General features: G+C 35.3%; 1 protein-coding gene and 1 pseudogene across 1 annotated transcript; both read right to left on the bottom strand.

Annotated features, from left to right (window-relative positions):
- Positions 1-3,452: 3,452 nt before the first annotated feature.
- Positions 3,453-4,382, bottom strand: LOC109701589 (olfactory receptor 5AK2-like). Its single transcript, XM_074069423.1, has one exon. It carries the CDS (start codon positions 4,380-4,382, stop codon positions 3,453-3,455), a length of 930 nt encoding a protein of 309 aa, XP_073925524.1.
- A 12,211-nt stretch (positions 4,383-16,593) lies between these two features.
- LOC109701590 (olfactory receptor 5AK2-like) lies at positions 16,594-22,893 on the bottom strand (annotated as a pseudogene).
- Between the last annotated feature and the right edge of the window lie 686 nt (positions 22,894-23,579).

The raw sequence follows: 23,579 nt of genomic DNA, 5'->3' as shown, positions 1-23,579 counted from the left end.
AAACTTTTATAAGCGCATGAAAAAAGTTAGAAACAAAACATCAGACATCGTGTAGCAATATTTAAGGTGCTCAGATCAGAGTATCTGTGGGGTGTCTCCTGTCATGGGAGCGAGGCTGGGGTCTGTCCTAGAGAATGACTGATCACGTTATCTTCATAACTATTAGTACGCAGCTTTCTGTAGAGAGGTCCACGTCAACTGTATGCATGTTATCTTACCACTGTTAAAGAGCAGTACTTTGCATTAATAGAACTAAACACAAAGTTAGGTTACTGACCCATTCATCAACAAGATTGAGGCAGCATTTCCTCAATGTCTGCATCCTGTAGCACATTCCTTATGAGGTCTGGCAGAGAAAGGGACAATCTAAGGGGAATATCCCAGGTTAAAATGAACCTCCCATATGTATCCCACTATTGTCCTGAAATTGCTCTACTTTAGAAAGTAGGAAAATGTCTGCCTTGGGGATAAATTTCACGTGAAAGTTGCCACCATTTTGTCTGGGTTGTCTGTGATACATATTAACAACCTGGCTCTAGAAAGTCCCAAGAACGGGAGAGAGCACTGTCTGCAATGTTTGGCATAAATGTTTGATATAAATCTTTTTATCTATTATATATCCAAAAGTATTTTCCCACACATTTTTGTTCCCTTTACAACCTTCAAAACCTGTTATAAGCCTCATTTAATGAGTAAGAAAACTGAGTTTCTTGATTCAAACCCACGTCTTTTTACTCCAAAACTACTTATTCAGGACAGAATACAAACTAAACCCATAGGCTACGTAACACAAGATCATACCCATATTCTGTTCATGTTAAACATCACCTTAAGAAGCAACCAGCCTGTACTATCTGCAGGAAGGAAAGTTCTGAGATGAATCTAATTATGCAATCTAATTTGAGCAAGCCTGCGTTTTCATAGCTAGTTGTGCATTTTTCCAATATCTGGAGAAAGCACATAAGCAGAGAATGGCACACTTTGTACAGAAACTCTGCATCTATATCTAGGCAGCACATTCTGTGTCCAAGAAGACACTAATCACATGAAGATCAATTCTGGAAAACTTCTTTAGTGATTACATTCTCAAAAGTACAACTTTCTTATTTTTTTCTGTATGGTACTCAGCATATTTCTAAATTATTAGCAGGAAGCAGGTAGTCCACATAAACACATATCATCTTATTTTCAAAATAAGATATTTTCAAAATAGCATATACTGAACTCAAAAATCATAAATATCAAAGTCTTTCCTAGAAAATAGAGGCACAGAAGTATGAGTGGCTCATAGGTTCTAAAAAGCATAAATTCTAAGAATCTCTAGTATTCTGCTCTATCCTCAAGAATATGAATAGTGGTTAAGAACACAAACATTGGATTCAAAAATGTAAAACATGATGGTACATAGTACATATGGATGTGCTGGCTGTGTTAGAATGGATTAAAGGCAAAAAATAAGAAAACATGATCAAAATAAAATAAACTATCTTAAATAAAAATGTGAAATTTTTTCTTTTATAATATCAGCGAACAGGAGGGCAGGGGGGTTGGTAATGGAGGGAGGAAAGAGGATGTGGTAAAAGGCTATAGTAAGGTGAATACGGTGCAAATACTGTGTACACTTCTATGTAAATTGAAAAATGAGATCTGTTCAAACACTCCCGGCAAGGGGGAGGGAGAAAAAAGAAAGATGGAAGGGGTGATTCAAGTTTGATATATTTGATATTGTAAGAACTTTTGTGAATGCCACAGTGTACCCCAGAACAACAATAAATTAAAGGAAAAACAAAGAAAAAAAAAAGAATGAGGCTCTGAATTTAAATCTCAGTACTGCAAAAAAAAAAAAAAAAAGAAAGAAAAAGAAAAAAAGAAGAGAAGAATCACCTCAAGTGCATTATTCTGTTCTCCATTTCTATAACAAAATATCTGCAGCTGGGTAGCGCATACGGAAGAATTTTGTTCACCTCACAGTTCAGAAGGTGGCTGTAGTTCAGGCCTCCCTGGCCATCTCCCATCATGGCAAGTGACATCATAGTGGGAGCATGTGCGAAAAGGAGACAGGATGCCCAAGAATGGGGGAGGCCAGTCTTACTTTTTAATAAATACTGTCTTGTGAGAACTACCAGAGTCCCATGAGAACTAATTAATTCCTTAGGAGGCCAGTGCCCCCATTGGCCTCCCACCAGGCTCCTCCTCTTAAGTTCCCACCACTTCGTAACTTTGCCAAACTGGGGACCAACTTTCCAACACATGGACCCCTAGGACAGGCACTAATGTTACCAGGGACTTGGGTAGTGTGTGTAGGGATGTTGGGTATATTTTGGTCAAAGGATACAAAATTCCAGTTAGATAAGAGGATTAAGCTCAAGGGTCAATTACATAGCATAATAACCATGATTAACAACAATGGATTATGGTCTTGACAAATGCTAAGAGAATACATTTTGAATGTTCTCACCACACAAATGGTAACTTTGGGAAGCAATGCATATGTTAGTGATATTTAGTCATTCCACAATAAAACATATTTCAAAAGATCATGTTGTACAAGATAAATAAATATAATTTTGTCTGTCAATCTTTTAAAAACAATAAACTCATAAATAAATAAGAAAAATATAAAATGGACTTCAACCAAAAGTAAACACTTTTATGCTGAGGATACTATAAAGTGAAAACACAACCCTTGAGTAGGTGGAGATAGTTGCAAATCACATATTCAATAAAGATATAGTATCTAAAATATTTAAAGAACACTGAAATTTCAGTGATATAAAGACAATCTAATTTTTAAAACGGAGAAGGGATTTATACAGACATTTTCCCAAAAAAAAAAATGAGTGTCTAATCAGCCCAAGAAAAGGTGCTCAGCATAATTACTAACATGCAAATAAAAACACATACCTATACTACAGTGATATAGTAAAAATTTAGGTAATAAGTGTTGGTGAGGATGTGGAGAAATTGGACCCTCTGACATTGCTGGTGGGAATCCATGCTTCCATTTGGCACTGCTTTTGCTGCATCTCATTAATTTTGGTATGTTGTATTTCTATTTTCATTTGTCTCAATGTTTAAAAAGTTTTCCGTTTTCATTTCTTCTTTGACCCATTGGTTGTTCAAGAATGGTGTGTTTAATTTTCACAGAATTGTGAATTTCCCACAATCTTCCTCTTATTGATTTCTAAATTTATAATGTTATTGTAAATGTCAAATGTTATTGAGATGTCAATCTTCTTAAATTTGTTAAGACTTCATTTGTGGTTTGACATATGACTTATTCCAGAGAATGTTCTATACACATGTGAGAAGAAGTGTATTCTAGTTCTGTGGGGTGAAATGTACTGCATATGTTTGTTATGTGCATTTGACACATCTTCTGAGACTGAGATAAAATAGAGCACTGTTGTTTTGCTTGATAAACCACCATGAGACAGAAATCAAAGTTCAAATTACAAGCACTTCTTTCCTATCTTTTTTAGGGCTGCTATCACATCTTGGTTTCTCAGACTATAGATCAAGGGGTTTAACATGGGGATAATTATGCCATAAAAAACAGATGCCACTTTTTCCTGCTCTTGAGACTCACTGGTATGATGATGTAGGTACATATAAGCAAGAGTCCCATAGAAAATCGTGACAGCTGTCAGGTGGGAGGCACAGGTGGAGAAGGCCTTTTTCCTTCCTGCAGCAGAAGATATCTTCAAAATGGCAGCCAAGATACACCCATAAGAAAAGACAACAACCAACACAGTGCTCACCAAGTTAAATCCCACAAAGACTGTGAGCAGCATGATATTGAAGTGAATATTGGAGCAAGATAGGGCAAGAATTGGAGGTGCATCACAGAAAAAGTGATTGATTTCATTGGATTTGCAAAAGTTCAACGAGAAAGTAAAACCTGTGTTTACAGAACCATTTAGGAAACCCATGACATACGAACCAACTACTAGCTGAATACAGAGTCTCTGGGACATGATGATTGGGTAGTGCAGTGGATAACAGATGGCCACATACCGGTCCACTGCCATGGCTGCTAGAATGTAAAGGTCACTGGTTGCAAAAATACCATAGACTAGTAGTTGCACCAGACATTCTATGAAGGAGATGGATTTCTTTGTCCATATGAAATTTTTCAACATCTTGGGAGTGATAGCAGAGGCGTAACAGAGATCAACAAATGCCAATTGTTGGAGGAAAAAATACATAGGAGTATGAAGGGAACAGTCAGTCTTGATCAGTAGGATCATCCCAACATTACCCACTAATGTGTCCACATAAGTCATTAGAAATACTATGAAGAAGATGTGCCAAGACTTGTGCTGACTAGTAAATCCCAGAAGGATGAATTCAGTCACTTGGGTGCCATTATTTTGTTCCATGAGCAGCATAGATTAAATGTTAGCTGAAAAGTTTCAAGGAAAGAACAGTAAAGAAAGCTAAGATCATTATAATCCTTTATATTGGTATAATATTCAGTTTCATAATAAGACAGAGAATACTTTTAGTAACATATTTGACATTGGTTTTAAAGGCTAAAACTTGAAACCCAATGCAGATAATTTTATGTACATGTTGGAGAAAGCCATGAAACAGTAGCTGTGTGCTAGGGCAAACTGATTGGTATGTCATAAATATATCAGTTATCAGAGATATAAACCACATTTAAATATAATTAGAGTTTTATTTCCTTTCTATTTTAGATAAAATGCTCCAATTTACTAAAATATCGACTTTTTGAAAATCTTGACTTGTCCTTAGTGTTCTATATGATTTTTTGCAAATTATGTCCATATTCTCATTTTGCCTTTTTCTTTGTTACTGACTTCAGTCTGGCTATCCTAGCTCATAGCCACCCAGAGTTCTCTGTGACATGTTTGGTCGTATTCTTGAAGAAATTCTGAATATGTTGTGGGCCAATATTTTTGTAAAAAAGTAATGAAAAGATTTCGGCATTGCCAAAGTTCTATGATAGTTTAAAATGCTCCATTGCACTTCCTGTACTCATATCATCATGAATTGGTCAACAGATTGCCAGGTCTGGTGCTTCTCCATGGAGCATGCTTCAGTTGATCTGCCTTATAACGACTATCTTCATAATTCACCTATGTGTTTTCCTGGTGATTAAGAGCAGTTTGCCAACACCTTGTCTCTGGTAGTAGTAGCTCAGTGTGAAAATTTCTCTGGGATACAGTTTTAGAGACAAAATGTTGAATTTTGGAGTTGTATATACACATTTAACTTGACTAAGTATTGCCAGATCACTTTCCACTTTCCACTACAGAAGCGCCAGTGTACAGTGCTACTAACTGTGCTGGGATTCCTGTGTCATTAAGTACATGTAAGCATTGTTTTTTCCTTTTTTTTTTTTTTACTAGCTTTCTGGTGGGGAAACATGTATGAAGTAATATCTCATTTTTATTATTTTTTCTAATACTACTATTGCTTAATCATTGTCTAATATTGTCTAATATTCTTAAAAATGTTATTGTACTTTTCTGAAAACTAGTTGTTCATGCTTTGGCTAATATTCCTATTAAGTTGATTTATAAATGCTCTTTTAAAAATTTAGACTTGATTCCCTTTCAGTTTTTTATTTAGCAAAGATTTTCAAACACTCTGTCATGTATTAATTTTGTTTATGGTTTCCTTTACAGACAAGAAGTTATTTACCACAAAATAATAATTGATAACCTTTTTGGCCTTATTATTGATCTTTTGGAACAATACATTGAAGAATGCTCTTTCCCTTTTACATTTCTTCTTCCTAGTAGACATGTGAAATAATAAAAGTTCTTTTCTTTCTTATAGTGAATTGCTATTACATCATGCTTTTAAAAATATTTACATTTTAGTATATACAATTTGATGACTTTTGTGGTTTCTCTCCCAAACATATGTTTGGGAGATAGAAATGTTCGGGAGAGGAGGGAAGCACACACACACACACACACACACACACACACACACACACACACAGTTTGGGAGAGGAAGCAGTACTGTGGTTTAAACTTGGGGCGTTATACTTTCTAAACAGGTTCTCTACTACTTGAGCCACACCCTAGCCCTTTTTGCTTTAGTTGTTTTTTTCAAATAGGGTCTTGTGTTTGTAGCTGGGCTAGTCAGTTTGCATGGCAATCTACAGATTTAGGCTTCCTGCCTGGCAAGTGTGATGATAGGCATGGACCACTGTGCTCAGATTTTTATTGGTTGAGATGGAGTTTCATGAATTGTTTGCTTTGGCTGGACTTGAACCATCATCCTCCTGATCTCTGTTTCCCAAGTTGCTAATATTATATGTGTGAGTCACTGTGCCAAGCCACTTTATTTATTTATTTATTTATTTATTTACTTGAAGAATGCTGATTAAGGGGATAGAGATTGATATAAGTTGGTTTTTGTCAGTGTGTATTTACCAAACACTTAGATATTTTCAAACTATTAAATGATTTGACTTTATATTTTAAAATATACTTACAAAAACACTAGAATCTAAGATGTTCCAGTAAAGATCAATACACATTTATGGAACAACTAATAGTAATATAAAAATTATTTTCCTAAGAAATCTCAAAAGAGAACATCCCTCATCTCATTTCACAAGACTAAAAACTTTGACACCAAAATAAGCAAAATATAAGAAAAGAAAATTGGAAGTCCAATAATTTGTGAATATAGATGTAAACATTTGGCAAAATACATATTTACACTCACCAAAACCAGGCATCTAGGAAACAATTTTTTTTTTTTGGCTAGGCAGAAAGGAACCTTCAGCAACAGATATTTTCTCCTTTTACAGGTTTTTAACTAATTGAGAACTAAAAGAAAGTGTATAAATGGAGACCATAATATCACCTTTAGACACATGGAGAAAAACTTTGCTTTTTTTTTTCTGTACTTTGGGGTTGAACTCTGGGCCTTGAATTTTCTAGGCAGGTACTCTACCACTTATGCCATTCCATCAACTCTTTTTTGCATTGGTCATTTTTGAGATAATTCTTGCCATATGCCCCAACTGGCCTAGACTGTGATTCTCCTGTTTGTGCTTTCCTGTGTAGCTGGGATAATAGGCGTGCACCATGGCAAACAGACATTGGATGACATGGGATTTTGTGAACTTTTTTTTTTTTTGGTTGGGCTTCCTTCAAACCATGATCCTCTTAGTCACTGTCTCCCAAGTATGTAGGATTACAGGCGTGAGCCACTGGGCCTGGCCAAAACTTTGGAATTATTAAGTAAGTTACTTGTTGCTAATAAACAAGGTAACTTGACAGGCTTACACATCTAGTCTTGGTAGCAATGACTCGCCATGCCTTGGGTGTCATAGGTGAGCTCCAGTGAAGTGTAAGGACGCAGGCTTCAGCAGGCTGGACGCTCCCAAGAGGTTGAGGGCAGAGCAGAGCATGCCAGGGTGTTCTTCTCAGAATCACCAGTCAGACATATCATTCCATCTTTCTAGAAATGGAGTACATGTAGTGGAGACAATTACACAATTCAGTCTCTTTACAAGAAAGAACCATCAGAACTGGGGAGAAAGCATTTTCTATTGTCAATCAGGACCAAGTTACATTTATCCCAGGATAGCATTGGACAATGAAACAAAGTAATTTACTATACTAACATATGAAAAGGACAGTCATGATCTTCTCAGTAGAGAGGAAAATTATTTGGAAAACGGAAATAAACTTTCATGATGGAATATCAGCAAATTGGACACAGAGGAAAACTGTGTTCACTGGTAAAAGTTATCTACCTCAATGCTGTACTAAATCCTATCATTACTAGTAAGTCATAAAAAGTTGTGTTTATGACTGAAGAAAGAAGACAATGTCTGTTATGGTGAAATCTATTCAATATTTTTCAGAAGTCCTAGCCAGGGCAAAGGACATGCAAAATGGAGGCTACCACAATTATAATGAAGAATCACAGCTATTACTATTTTTGGATGATGTAATTATCTCCATAGAAAACCTTATTGAATTACCAGATAAATTCTTTCTGATGCCAGAAAGTCACTGACATTGAGTTAATACACAAAAGCCAATTGTATTTTTGTTTACTATAACCAAAATTTGATTTAAAATATTTAGGTTTGGTTCAGTGTTACAGTGGTACAGCACTTTCTAGCAAGCTTGAGGCTTTGGGTTTGATCCTTACTACAGCAAAACAAAAGAAAACAAACGGAATCCCTATGATTTCAGTAAATAAGAGTATAAATTTAACAGGGAATGTTCATGATTGTTATTGAGAAAATACACCTTTAAAAAAAAAAGTCTTGAAGAAGTCCAAAATGTAGATATGCTCTTGGATAAGTACTGAGTCCTATTAAGATTACATTTCCCCCATATTAACCTGTAAAGATAATATAATTTCAATATAATATTCAAGGGAGTTTTATGTATACCATGACAATTATATTCTATATTTTATGTGGAAGAGAAAATAGCCAAGAAATAGTAAGTTGATTTTAAAAGAAAACATGGTAGGAACTTGTCTTACCAGACTTCAGAAGTTATTGTAAAGTAACAATAATGACAGCCTACCATGGGTGTGAAGGTAGACTAATATATCAATGGGCTGAGTAAATGAAATAATAAGCACATCCATCACTCTATGGAAACCTGATGTATGAAAACACCAGCATGTAGATCCATGACAAATCGTATGTATCATGTTGTGCTATGCATGTTTATACATCTGAAAAAATAATATTTGATTCAATTTAATTTCAAATGGATAAAGATTTAGACTTCAGAGCATTGAGAGTAAAACATAGACTGTCTACATCTTAGATATGGAGATAAAATTAAAAGAACATAAAAGCACAAATCAAAACATTGGAATTTCAACTATATGAAAATATCAACCTTATTAAATAGAAAACATTGGATATTTTATTTATTTATTTATTTTTGTTTATTCATATGTGCATACAATGTTTGGGTCATTTCTCCACCCTAGCCCCCGCCCCCTCACCCCCTACCCCCTCGCTTCCAGGAAGAAACTGTTCATTCCTTATCTCTAATTTTGTTGAAGAGAGAGCATAAACAATAATAAGAAGGGCAAAGCGTTTTTGCTAGTTGAGATAAGGATAGCTATACAGGGAGATTCCTAGCATTGCTTCCATGTACATATCTAAAACATATTGACTTGAAATTTAGCCAGGTAAATTCATTTGTAATGCTTTAAATGTCAAAAGATTAGTATCCATCATATAGAAATGATTTCTATAAATCAACACAAAATAAAAATTCACAAAAGACATAAACCAGATAATTAAAGAAAACCTAAGTTATCAATAGAAATGCAAAACTCATTATCAAATATGAATACTTGATTGAAATATAATTTTATAATCATCAGTTTAAAAAGTCACATTTTGGTGATAATGTGTAGTGACACAACCTCACATATTTATTCTGGGAAGGTGACTATTCTCAGATTGTAGACATATTTTGAAATATTCTTAAAATTAAATACCTGCTTCCCTTTCATCAGAATTTCCAATATAAGTTATATTCCAGAGAAATTAATGACCACAAATGTAATGATATTTACAAATATATATGCATACCATTTAGATAATATACATATATTTACATACATGCATATATGTATATATACACATTCATACACATACATATGCATGCAAGAATGTTTGCAGTAGCATAATCATAAAGCTCAAGCTACTAAATAAATCAGAAAAATATCAGTGAACTGGAGCTACAATATTTACATGGATAAATCTCAAAGGAAAACTGAGTAATAAAAAAGTTGCAGAAGTGGTTGTTACATTGGTTGAAATATATATTTGTATGTTCCGAATATTGTATAACAGAAATTTGTCATAAAATGAAAAAACACAACCCCAATATATCTCAGTATTGGGCTTCTTTACTCAGTAATTCTAGGTACAGCTAGATGAGATGGTCAGTTCTAAGACTGTAAGAATTTACCTTTAGTGGTGGGAGCATTGCAAACTAAGCCTCCTGTTGATATGGGCTTGTCTGGCTCTTTCCAGTATCTTGAGAAATAAGCAGAATGTGACAAGCTTAGGGATAGAATAAGAAACATTTATCTTCAGTTCTACATTCATTTAGAGCAAAAAATGAATAAGTGAGTGTAAATTTTGCCTTCTGATGAATTAGTGGTAAAAAAGAGGAAATGTCAGTTTTCAAGAAAGGCTTCTTTTCAGTGGATAAAAAGCACTTGTCAGAGGGAGCTAGAATAGACAATGAGCTGACTTATGAAAACTTCCAAGCACAGGACCAGTATTGAAAGGACACTTAAAGTTAGTCATAATAATACATGCAGGAATACATGAAGGATATTTTATGTTCATTCATTCAATCATTTATTCAATCTCTTGTTCATTCATGTGCTCTCCCAGGCTGCTCTCAGCTCAATTTACTTCTTCACTCCATTCGCACTACATCTTCAGAGACAGATGACTGCAGCTGGTCTTGGGTAAAATGTGCTGAAACACTGATTGGCCCTGACCCTTTGTCTCACCTAACTTACCTGCACGTACTGCATCGATAAATGGCTGATGTTGAAAACGTCATTTGTTTTGTTTTACTTGCACCAAGGCTGCTCCAGATTCTTTTTCTGCAGGTGGTGCAGGTTGACTGCCTACCAAGGTCTTTCTCCATTTTGTTTTCCCCACAGGCAGTTTATTCTTGGGGCATAAGGGACCAAGATACACTCCCTTGTGATCTGAGGTTCTAGGGGCTGGGGTAGAGTTGGGGAAAACAATGTTTACTTGTCATTATATGATGACATTAACTTAAGGCTTCTGGAGGGAACAATTTTTTCATGTTTTTTTTTTTCATTAGGGATTTCTACTTTTTAAAGTACTCTTTCATTAGAGAACAGCTGTTTTTTGTCCTTGTTTGGAATGAGGTTGAACCTTATTTCATGTCTAAGAATCCATATTTAGGTCTAGTTAGTTATTCTTGTCATCACAATCAGTAATAACTTTCTAAAAAAAATCTAAACCTTACCTAAATTTAAGGACATCTGGTCCCTAGTGTGACATTAAAGATACTGTTGTTTTAATGCATTTTACATTGTCACATTGACTACCATTTAATTAGTCATAGGAAAAAAATTAATTTTGATTGCTCTTTCTTTTTCTCTGAAAATGTGTCTATTTTATTTTTTTTTTCATTTTTCTTTTATTATTCATATGTGCATACAAGGCTCGGTTCATTTCTCCCCCCTGTCCCCACCCCCTCCCTTACCACCCACTCCACCCCCTCCCGCTCCCCCCGCTCAATACCCAGCAGAAACTATTTTGCCCTTATCTCTAATTTTGTTGTAGAGAGAGTATAAGCAATAATAGGAAGGAACAAGGGGTTTTGCTGGTTGAGATAAGGATAGCTATACAGGGCATTGACTCACATTGATTTCCTGTGAGTGTGTGTTACCTTCTAGGTTAATTCTTTTTGATCTAACCTTTTCTCTAGTACCTGGTCCCCTTTTCCTATTGGCCTCAGTTGCTTTTAAGGTATCTGCTTTAGTTTCTCTGCATTAAGGGCAACAAATGCTAGCTAGTTTTTTAGGTGTCTTACCTATCCTCACCCCTCCCTTGTTGTGCTCTCGCTTTTATCATGTGCTCATAGTCCAATCCCCTTGTTGTGTTTGCCCTTGATCTAATGTCCACATATGAGGGAGAACATACGATTTTTGGTCTTTTGGGCCAGGCTAACCTCACTCAGAATGATGTTCTCCAATTCCATCCATTTACCAGCGAATGATAACATTTCGTTCTTCTTCATGGCTGCATAAAATTCCATTGTGTATAGATACCACATTTTCTTAATCCATTCATCAGTGCTGGGGCATCTTGGCTGTTTCCATAACTTGGCTATTGTGAATAGTGCCGCAATAAACATGGATGTGCAGGTGCCTCTGGAGTAAGTCTTTTGGGTATATCCCCAAGAGTGGTATTGCTGGATCAAATGGTAGATCGATGTCTAGCTTTTTAAGTAGCCTCCAAATTTTTTTCCAGAGTGGTTGTACTAGTCTACATTCCCACCAACAGTGTAAGAGGGTTCCTTTTTCCCCGCATCCTCTATTTTATAAATCAGTCCTTCACAAACACAGTCTTTATTACAGTTGTACTTTATAATATCAGAATTTTACAGGTTGAAATCTGTGAAATTAGACTTGAATTATCTTTAACTTGAAACTTGCTCAAATTTACTTCTAATCAATCTGAAAGGAGAGAGTTAGATTCAGTGAGTTTGTAGCTTTCTGATTAATTAGCAAATGTATGAAGAGATATTGTTAGAGGCTGGTGAATTGACATTCAATATTACTTATTGTATGACTAGTGGCCCTCTGAGGACTGTGTTCAATGGGTAGTAAACGATAAGACAACATATTTTGACTGAAATACAGGGATTTACTTTTCCTTCACAGCAATACTTTGGGAGTCAAGACTAACACAGAAGTACTAGTCTTTCATTTATCTTTCTCCCTACTATGATGGTTCTTAGTTCAACAAGTCTACCATAGTTCCAGACATCACATGGCTGATATTATAGCTAGGAGGATCATTGTCTAGACTAACTCAGGCAAAAATGCAAGACCCTATCCGAAAAATAGCTAAAGGAAAAAAGGGCTGTTGCATGGTTCAAGTGGTTGAGCACCTGCCTAGCAAATGAGTTTAAACCCCAGAACTGCATGCATGAGACCCAAGGCCATATAAGACAGAAAAAATGGTTACCCTCCCAACATCAAACTGAAAGCCTCTTGCACAACAAAAGAAATGGTCACCAGATTGAAGAGATAGTCCAAAAGAATGGATGAAAACTTTGCTAGCTATACATCTGAAAAGGAATTCACAACCAGAATATACAGGGAGCTCAAAAAACTAAACTCCCCCAAATCAATGACCCAATAAAGAAAAAGGGCCACTAAACTGAACACAGCTGTTTCAAAGAAGTCCAAATTGTGAAAACTACATGAAGAAATGCTCAACCACTTTGAGCATAAAGGAAATCAATTCAAAACCATGTTAAGATTCTACCTCATTCCTGGTATAATGGCTATCATCAACAGCACGAACACCAACAAATGTTTGTGAGGATCTGGGGAGTAAAGAACCTTTGTACATGGAAATTAGTACAATCACTATGGAACACAGTATGAAGGCTCCTCAAAAAAGTAAAAATAGAACTGTCATATAATCCAGCAATACTACTCCTAGGGATATACCCGAAGGAATATAAGTTAGGTTACAATAAAGGCAACTGTACACCCATTTTTTTTGCAGCATTAGTCACAATAGCTAAGGTGTGAAAACAGGCAAGATGCCCCACAACTGATGAACATATGAAGAAAATGTGGTATTTATATACAATGGAATTATATTCAGCCATAAAGAAGACTGAAATTTTGTCATTTACAGGTAAATGGATGGAGCTGGAGAACATCATCTGAAGTGAAGCTAGCCAGGTTCAGAAAACCAAAGACCTCATGTTTTCTCTCATATTTGAGACATAGATCTAATACAAATAAAAGCAAGAGCATGAAAAACAGGTCACTCAAAGGAGAGGTCACTAACATGAAGGGAGGGTAAAAGAAGGAGGTTAAGAAGGTGAATATGGCTGATGTATTTTCTACACAAGAATGAATACAGAATTTTTAATCCTGTTGAAATCACCATAAAAACGAGACTAAGGTAGAAAGGAGAAAAGTAGAGGAGATGAACCAATTTGGGTTATAATACATATTTAAATGGAAAAGTCACAATGAACCTTTTTGTATAGCTATCTTAAATAAACAAAAAAGCCTTTCTTTCAAAAACAGAGAACAGGAAGGCAAAACAGTTCCTGTTTGGGGGGGGTTGGAACCTTTTGAGGGGGGAGGATATAAGGAAAGAGTGTATGAGGGTAAATTTTGTGGCAATATATGCTCATGTGTATAAATGGAAAAATGAGACCTGTTGAAAGTATTCCAGGAATGGGGGGGGGAGCTAAAGGAGAGTGATGGAGAGGTGAATTCAACTATGATATATTGTAAGAAATTTTGTAAATACCCCAATGTAGCTCCTGCACAATAATAATATGATAATAAAAATATGTGTTCATATGCTCCATGTTGTCAATTTCAGAAGTTCTTCTGAGCCTGTGGTTTTGAGTTTTTATTGGGGCCTGCTCAAATGCTGCTCATGTAATTAATGTTTATTTCCCTCATTTTCTGGAAGGTCATCATAATACCTTTTGTCTCCATTTCTCTCGAGGTTGGATCTGATGGGATCCACAAACCCTCACTATAAATTACACTGTTAGACTATTCAGTGGCCAAAGCTTCATGACAAAGATCTCCTATTAGGAAAGACATTCCAGGGAGTTAGAGATCACTTCTCAGTAACTGTAGTATTATATAACAATGAAGATATTGTCATTGATTTTGTTACACATCTTATTCAGATTTCCCCAATGTAAATTTAGTGATGTTTATTTCATTCAGTTCTATAAGAGTTTATCATTTGTGTTTCTGTACTCACTACCTCTGTCAAGACACAGAAGTTTTCCAGAATTGATCTTCATGTGATTAGTGTCTTCTTGGACACAGAATGTGCTGCCTAGACATAGATGCAGAGTTTCTGTACAAAGCTTGGCATTCTTTGCTTGTGTGATTTTTCCAGATGTTGCAAAAATGCATAACTAATTATGAAAACACAGGCTTGCTCAGATTAGATTGGATGATTAGATTCATCTTAGAACTCTTTCCTATAAATAGTACAGGCTGGTTGCTTCTTAAGGTGATGTTAATGTGAACAGAATATGGGTACAATCCTGTGTTATTTAGCCTATGGGCTTAGCTGTTTTCTGTCCTGAATAAATAGTTTTGGAGTAAAAAGACCTGGGTTTGAATCAAGAAACTCAGTTTCCTTACTCATAAATGGGGCTTATAACAGGTTTTGAAGGTTGTAAAGGGGATAAAAATGTGAGGGAAAATACTTTTGGATTTGTAATAAATAAAAAGATTTATATCAAAGTTCACAAGGCCACACAATGCAGACAGTGCTCTCTCCCATTCTTGGGACTTTCTAGAGCTAGATTGTTAATATGTATTTCAGACAACCCAGACAAATTGGTGGCAACTTTCACGTGGAAGTTATCCCCAAGGCAGACATATTTACTACTTTCTAAAGTAGAGCAACCTCAGGACAATAGTGAGATACATATAGGAGGTTCATTTTAACCTGGGATATTCCCCATAGATTGTCCCTTTCTCTGTCAGACCTCATAAGGAATCTACTACAGGATGCAGACATTCTCTAGACACGGAAAACCTGCCTCAATCTTGTTGAGGAACGAGTTAATATCCTAACTTTGTGTTCAGCTGTGTTCATGCCTTGTAGCAGTGGTAAGATTACAGGCATATAATTGGCCTGGACCTCCTTCCCGAGAGCTGCATAGCATACAGTAATGTAGCTAACCTGCAGAGTCATTCTTCAGGATACACCTTAGCTGGCAGGACAGAAGATACCCCACCAGATGCTCTGTTCTCAGCACCTTAAATGTTGCTACACAATATGAGATGTTTTGTCCCATATTTCTTTTTTCTTTCTTTCTTTACTTTTTTTGGTGAGGTGGAGGTACAGGGGCTTGGACTCAGGGCCTACACTTTGAACCACTCCACCAGCCCTTTTTTGTGAGGGTGTTTTTGAGATAGGATCTCATGAACCATTTACCCAGGCTGGTTTCCAGCCATGATCCTCCTGATCTCGCTTCCTGAGTAGCTAGGATTATAGGCAAGAGCTATGGCTTGTCCTGTATGTCTTTATCATGTGCTTATAAAAGATTAATGAGAAGTCATCTTGAGTTTTCCCCCTATTACGAAGGATATGGGCAAAATTTGTCTAGGAAATACAAACAGAGTTGGAGTTACATTTGAGACTGAGCACTTTAGAAGTTATGGTTGATGGTATTTAGGTATATAATTAGAATATCATTGTTAATTTTTTGGTCCATACTTGTAGTTGACATTCTACCATCTAAAATGGAACTTGACTGTGTTTACATCAGGGGTCACCTATCATTGTCTTTGCTTTGGAGAGGTTGGTCTGGCTGTGTTTCCATTTCCTACATTGAATGTGGATTGACTTGATCTTGAATGTACAGCTGGGCTTAAGTGAATACACAATGTTCCTGAGTATGTTATAAAGCCATAATCTATTTTGTGCAAAAATTATGTTTTTAGAAGACACTCAGCTTTCTAAACACTTAATTTATTTTAGTACAATTTATATCATAATTGGCAAACAAATTGAATTATTTATAACTATGTTTCTTGACATACTGCTGCCATCTTTGCTTTCATGTGTATGTTTAATGACAATAACATAATTAAGTAGATGCACTGTCCAGCTCAAGGAAATGAATATTATAATGTATAACTATAATGTATAACTATCAATGTACTACTTCCCTGTCCCATGAGTTTAATAAAGTTTCTGAGACAGACATGTAAGATAGCACTGGTGTATTACTTGATAAACCACCATGAGTTAGAAATCAAGGTTCAAATTACAAGCACTTTTTTCCCCATTTTTTTTAGGACTGCTATCACATCTTAGTTTCTCAAGCTGTAGACCAAGGAATTTAACATGGGGATAATTATGCCATAAAAGACAGATGCTACTTTTTCCCACTCTTGAGAATCAGTGGTATGATGGTGTAGATACATATAAGCAAGAGTCCCAGAGAAAATGGTGACAGCTGTCAGGTGGCAGGCACAGGTGAAGATGGCTTTTTTCCTTCCTGCAGCAGAATACATCTTCAAAATGGCAGACAAGATTATACATAGGAAAATACAACAACTGACACAATGCTCACCAAATTAAATCCCACAAAGACTGTGAGTAGCATGATATTGAAGTAAATATTGGAGCAAGATAGGGCAAGAATTGGAGGTATATCACAGAAAAAGTGATTGATTTCATTAGATTTGCAAAAGTTCAACGAGAAAGTAAAACCTGTGTTTACAGAACCATTTAGGAAACCCATGACATACGAACCAACTACTAGCTGAATACAGAGTCTCTGGGACATGATGATTGGGTAGTGCAGTGGATAACAGATGGCCACATACCGGTCCACTGCCATAGCAGCCAGAATATGGCAGTCACTGGTTGCAAAACTACCATAGACTAGCAATTGCACCAGACATCCTGTGGAAGAATCATTCTTGATAAGTAGGATCATCCCAAAATTACCCACTAATGTGGACACATAAATAGCTAGAAATACTATGAAGAAGATGTGCCAAGACTTGTGTTGACTAGCAAATCCCAGAAGGATGAATTTAATCCTTGGGTGCCATTATTTTGTTCCACTGGCAGTGTAGATTAAATTTCAGCTGAAAAGTTACAAAGTTAGAAGAGTAGAGAAAGCTAAGATCATTGTGATCCTTTAAGTTAGTCTAGAATTGAAAATATTATTTTGGTTTCATAATAAGAAAGAATACTTTTAGTAACATATTTGACATTAAAGGCTAAAACTTTATACTCAATGCAGATAATTTTATCTACAGATTGGAGAAATTGCCATGGAATAGTGACTGTGTACCCAGGGGACAAACTGATTGCTATGTCATAAATATATTAGTTATCAAAGATATAAAGCATAATCTTATTTAACTACTTTTTTCTTTTATTGTTTTCATATTTTAGTTAAATGCCCCAGTTTACTAAAATACTGATTTTCTGAAAACCTTGACTTTTCCTTAGTGTTCTATATGATTTTTTGCCCTTCTCATTCTGCCCTTCTTCCCTGTTACTAACCTTACTCTGGCTATCTGAGCTCATCGCCATGCAGAGTTCTTTGTGCCATTTTTGGTCATATTCTTTAAAAACTTTTGATATGCTGTGGTCCAGTATTTTTGTAATAAGTAATAAAAGGTTTCAGCATCATAAAAATTCTATAATAGTTTTAAAAGCTCTGTTTCACAGCCTGAACTCCTATCATGATGAACTGGTAACACAGATTGTAAGGTTTGGTGCTTATCATGGAGCACACTTTCAGTAGCTTTGCCCTATTATGACTATCCTTGATAATTTACCTATGCCTTTTCCTAGTGATTGCCAAGAACATTTCTCTGATACTAATAACTCAGTTAGAAATTTTCCCTGGGATACATTCTCTAGGACACAAAATTGTAGAATTTGGAGGTAGTGTGTAGACATCTAACTTAACCACTTTCCATGACTGATGCACCAGTTTACAATGCTGCTAACTGTATGCTTAAACTCCTGTGTCGTTAATTCCTTGTGATAATTGTTTTTTACTACCTTTTTGGCAGGGAAAATGTGTAAAGTAATATCTCATTTTAATTTTTTTATAGTATTTTTACTATTATTTGATCATTGTCTAATATTCTTAAAAGTGATATTTTATTTCTCTGAAAATTATCTGTTAATATTTTTGTAAATATTCTTATTATGTTGATTTATAAATGCTCCTTTTCCTTTTGGCTTACTGAAGTTTGAATTCAGGTATAGACATTTGCTAGGCATGCTATCTACCCAATGAGCCACTAAGCCAGCCCTTATATCAATGCTCTTTAAAAAAAATTCTATATTTAACTTTCTGTAAGTGTTTATTTAGCAAAGATTTTCAAACATTTTGTTACCTGTTAACTTTGTTTTTGGCATCTTTTACAGACCACAGATTATTAAGCTTGAAATAATAATTGGTCCTTCTTTTCCTTAGAGTTGTTCTCTTGAAATAAACATTGAAGGATGCTCATTCGTTTTCCATTTTCCATTCTTTTTCCCGTTAGATGCATGAAATAATAAAACTTCTTTTTTTTATTTAGTGGATTGCTATTACATCATGCTTTTTGAATATTTACCAGTATAGTTTATTATATAAAATTTGGTAATTTTTATGAGAGGCCATACCATACTGGAGTTTGGACTTAGGGCATTACACTTGCTAGGCAGGTCTCTACTGTTTGAGCAACTCCAGCCCTTTTTGCTTTAGTTAATTTTTCAAACATGGTCTTGTGTTTATGCCTGGGCTGGCCTGCTTGGATGGCAATCTACCCATTTAGGCTTCCTGCCTAGTAACTGTGATGATAGGCAGGGACCACTGTGCTCAGCTTTTTATTGGTTGAGATGGGGTTTCATGAACTCTTTACTTGGGTTGGCCTTGAACCATTATCCTCTTTACAAGAAAAAAGCATCAGAACTGGGAAAAAAGCACTTCCCATTATCAATCAAGACCAAGTTACATTTATCCCAGGATAACATTGGAAAATAAAATGAAGTAATTTGCTAAATTAACATATGAAAAGGATAGTCATATGATCTATGTAGCTAGGAAAACTATTTGGTAAATTGCAATAAATTTTCATGATTAAATATTAGCAAATTGGAAATAGAGGAGACCTGTGTTAACTTGGTAAATGTTATCTACTTCAATGTACTAAGTACCATTGTTACTATTAAGTCATCAAAGTTGTGCTTATGACTGAAGAAAGAAGACAATGTCTGTTATAATGAAATGTATTCAGTGTTTTTCTGAAGTCCAGAGCAAAAGGACATGCAAAATGAAGGGTTCCACAATTATGAGGAGAAACCACAACTATTATTATTTTGGATGACGTAATTATCTCCAAAGAAAACCTGATAGAATTGCCAGATAAATTCTTTTTGATGCTAATAAAGTCATTGACATTAGGTTAATATTCAAAAGCCAATTGTATTTGTTTACCATAAACAAAAGATATTTATTTATAATTTTTAGGGCTGGTTTAGTGGTACAGTATTACAGTACTTGCCTAGCAAGCTGAGGCTCTGGGTTTGATTCTTAGTACTAGAAGAAAAATAAAAAACCTCAAAGAAAATGAATCAAATTCCCTATGATAATAAAAAAATAAAGCATATAAGTATAAACTTAACAGAGACTGTTCATGATTCTTATTAGAAATACAACTTTTTTTAAAGTCTTGAAGAAGTCCAAACTATAGACCTGGCTCATGATAAGTGCTGAGTCCTATAAACATTACATTTTTCCCATATTAACCTATAAAGATAATGTACTTCAAATCAAATACTTGAGAGAATTTTGTGTATACATTGAGAATTGTATTCTAAATTTCATATGGAAGTGAAAATAGCCAAGAATTGGTAAGATAATATTAAAGGAAAATAAGATGGGAACAAGGCATACCAGACTTCAGAAGTTATTGTAAAGTGATGATAATAAAAACAGTCTGGTATGAGTGAAGGTAGACTAATATATTAATGGTACTAAGAAAATAAAATAATAAACAAACCCATGAAAACTCCACCATGTAGAAACATGACAATGGTGTAATATCATGTTGTAATATGAATGTTTATACATATGAAAAATAATTTTGGATCCTAGGTTACAAAATGAGTTTCATATGGAATAAAGATTTAGACTTTAAAGCATTGAGAGTAAAACATAGCAGAATATCTATGTCTAAGATATGGAGATTAAAGTAGAGCACAAATCATAAAACATTGAAAATTCAACTATACTAAAATATCAACTTTCTAAAATAGAAAAGATTGGATGCTGACTTGAAATTTAGTCAGCTATATATTTCTGTAACACATCTACATATGAAAAGATTAGCAACCATCCTATAGAAATGGTTTCTATAAACCAACGCAAAGGAAAACTTCACAAAAGCGTAAACCAGATAACTAAAGAAAACCTAACTGATCGGTAGAAATACAAAAAGATGCAAAAATCACTAGTTATCACATAATTGTACATTTACTTGGTTGAAATATAATTTTATGGTCATCAATTTAAAAAGTCACATTTTGGTGATAATGTGTAGTGACACAACCTCACATGTTTATACTGGGAAGGTTACTTATCTCAGATTGGAGACAAATTTTGAAATATTCTTAAAATTAAATACATGCTTCCCTTTAATCAGAATTTTCATTATAAGTACTTATTCCAGAGAAATTAGTGACCACATGTATAAGGATATTCACTAACATATAAAACATTTAGATACTATACATATATTCATGCATATACATATACATGCAAGAATATTTGTAGTAGGATAGTCATAAAGCTCAAGCTACTAAGTCAGAAAAAATAAGTCAATGAACAGGTGCTACGATATCTACATGGATCATTCTCTCCAATGGAAAACCGAATAATAAAAAGCAAGTTGCAGGAGTTAGAGGGCAGCTACAGGAGCGGTTGTTACATTGGTTGAAATATACATGTGTACATATCAAATACTGTATAACAGAAAGTTATCATAAAAGAAAAAACCACAGCCCCAATATACCCCGTATTGAGCCTCTTTACTGGTATGCTAATTATTCTAGGTAGAGCTATAGTTCCAAAGGTGAGATGGTCAGTTTCAAGACCATAAGAATTTACCTTTAGTGGTAGGAAAATTGCAACCTAATCCTGTGTTGCAATGGCTTCTCTGGATCTTTGCGATATCCTGAGAAATAAGCAGAGTGTGATAAGTTTAGGATAGAAAAAGAATCATTCCTCTTCAGTGTTACATTCAGTTGGAGCAAAAGATGAATAAGTGTGTGGAAATTTCAGCCTCTAAATAGCAAATCCTGATAAATTAGTGGTAAAAGAGAGGGAATGTAGGCCTCCAAGAAAGGCTTCCTTCCAGTGGATGAAAGCATTTGTTAGAGGGAGCTAGAATAGATGAGGAGCTCACTTATGAAAACTTCCATGCCAGGACCAGTATTGAAAGGACACTTAAAAATAGTCATAATAACACATGCAGGAATACATAAGGAGCATCTTCTGTTCATTATTCAATCATTTATGCAGTGACTTGTTCATTCCTTTGCTTTCCCAGGCAAATCTCAGCTCAATTCACTTCTTCACTCCATTCCCATTACATCTTCAGAGATGAAATGACTGCAGCTGGTCTTGGGTAAAATGTGCTGGAACATTGGCCCTGACCCTTTGCCTCACCTAACTTACCTTCACGTACTGCATTGCTGAATGGCTTATGTTGGAAAATGTCATTTGTTTTGTTTTACCTACACCAAAGCTGCTTCCGGATTCTTTTTTTGCAGGTGGTGCAGATGATGGTCTACCAAGGTCTTTCTCTGTTTTGTTTTTCCCACCTGCAGTTTATTGTTGGTGCATGAGGGACCAATATGTACTCCGCTGTGATCTGAGGTTCTAGGGGCTGGAGTGGAGTTGAGAAAATCATTGTTTAATTGCTATTATATGATGACATTAACTTACGCTTTCTAGAGGCGACAATTTTTTCATGTTTTTGTTATTAGGGACTTCTACATTTTGAAGTACTATCTCTTTAGAGAACAGTTGCTTTTTTTCCTTGTAATGAATGAGATTGAGCATGTTTCCATGTCTGAAAACCTATATTTAGGGAGTTAGAGATCATCTCCCAGTAGCTGAGGGCAAATGGTAAGCCTTTCTTTACATAAGTGTATGTCCTCTTTTAGCTTCTAAATATGTGAGCGAACATGTGGATCTGTGTCCGTCTTACCTAGCATAATGACCTCCAGTTCCAACCACTTTGCTGCAAAAGTCAGGATTTCTTTTTCCTTTATAGCAGAATAATACTCCGTTGTGTCTATATTCCACATTTTCTTTATCCATTCATCTGGTGAAGGACTCCTAGGCTGATTCCATACTGTGAATAGTGCTATAATAGACATAGGCATGCAGACACCTTGATTTTGAGACCCATTTTGTATTTCTTACTTATTTCCAGGATTGTAAGATAGTTCTTTTTATTGTTTGAATCATATTTGTTATAATTTATTATAGCAGCAGGAAACTGATATACATCCTAAGGTGACATACCCTGAGTCAATAGTATAAGAATGAAGATATTGACATTGACGTCCTTACTCATCTTATTCATATTCCCGCAGTATTGCTTTGTGTTTGTGTTTTAATTTAGTTCTGTAAGAGTTTATCGTTTGCTTAAGTTCCTGTACTCACCACCTCTGTCAAGACACTTGAACAGTTTCCAAGCCACTAGGATGTTTTGTGTTTCTTTTTCATAAACTCACACACCCCATCCTGTCCTTCCTTCTGTCCACATGCCTTTCTCATTCCACCTTTAATCTCCGACAATCACCAGTTTCTCCTCCATTCCTAAAGCATTTTAATTTAAAACATATTTAATAAGCAAATACACACATTGCATAACCTTTGGGATTGGATTTCTTCACTAAGCATAATTCTCAGGAAAGTCATCTAAACTGTACTGCCTACCAATGCTTCATTCACTTCTGTTGCTGAGTAGTGCCTCATGGTATGAGTGAACCACAGATAGTTTTTCCATTAACGAAAGACATCTGAGCTGATTCTAGTTATTGTCTGTTACAAGTAAAGCAGTTGTGCACTTTCATGTACATGTTTTGGAATGAACACAAATCTCATTTCTCTGGAATAAACAGCCAGATTGCTGAGCTATATGGTAGTTGCATGTTTAGTTGTTTTTTTTAAAGAAATATGCCAGACTGTTTTCTGGAGTACCGATACCATCTTACACTCTTGTCAATATCTGAATGATCACATTTTTCTGCATCCTTGATAGCATTT

This window comes from Castor canadensis, chromosome 1 (genome assembly GCF_047511655.1).
Source record: "Castor canadensis chromosome 1, mCasCan1.hap1v2, whole genome shotgun sequence".
Lineage (NCBI taxonomy): Eukaryota > Metazoa > Chordata > Mammalia > Rodentia > Castoridae > Castor > Castor canadensis.
This window is presented reverse-complemented; position numbering and strand designations above follow the sequence as displayed.

What these genes read in the sequence shown, in the direction of transcription:
- LOC109701589 (XM_074069423.1), bottom strand. Translation starts at nt 4,382, where the DNA reads ATGGAACAAAATAATGGCACCCAAGTGACTGAATTCATCCTTCTGGGA.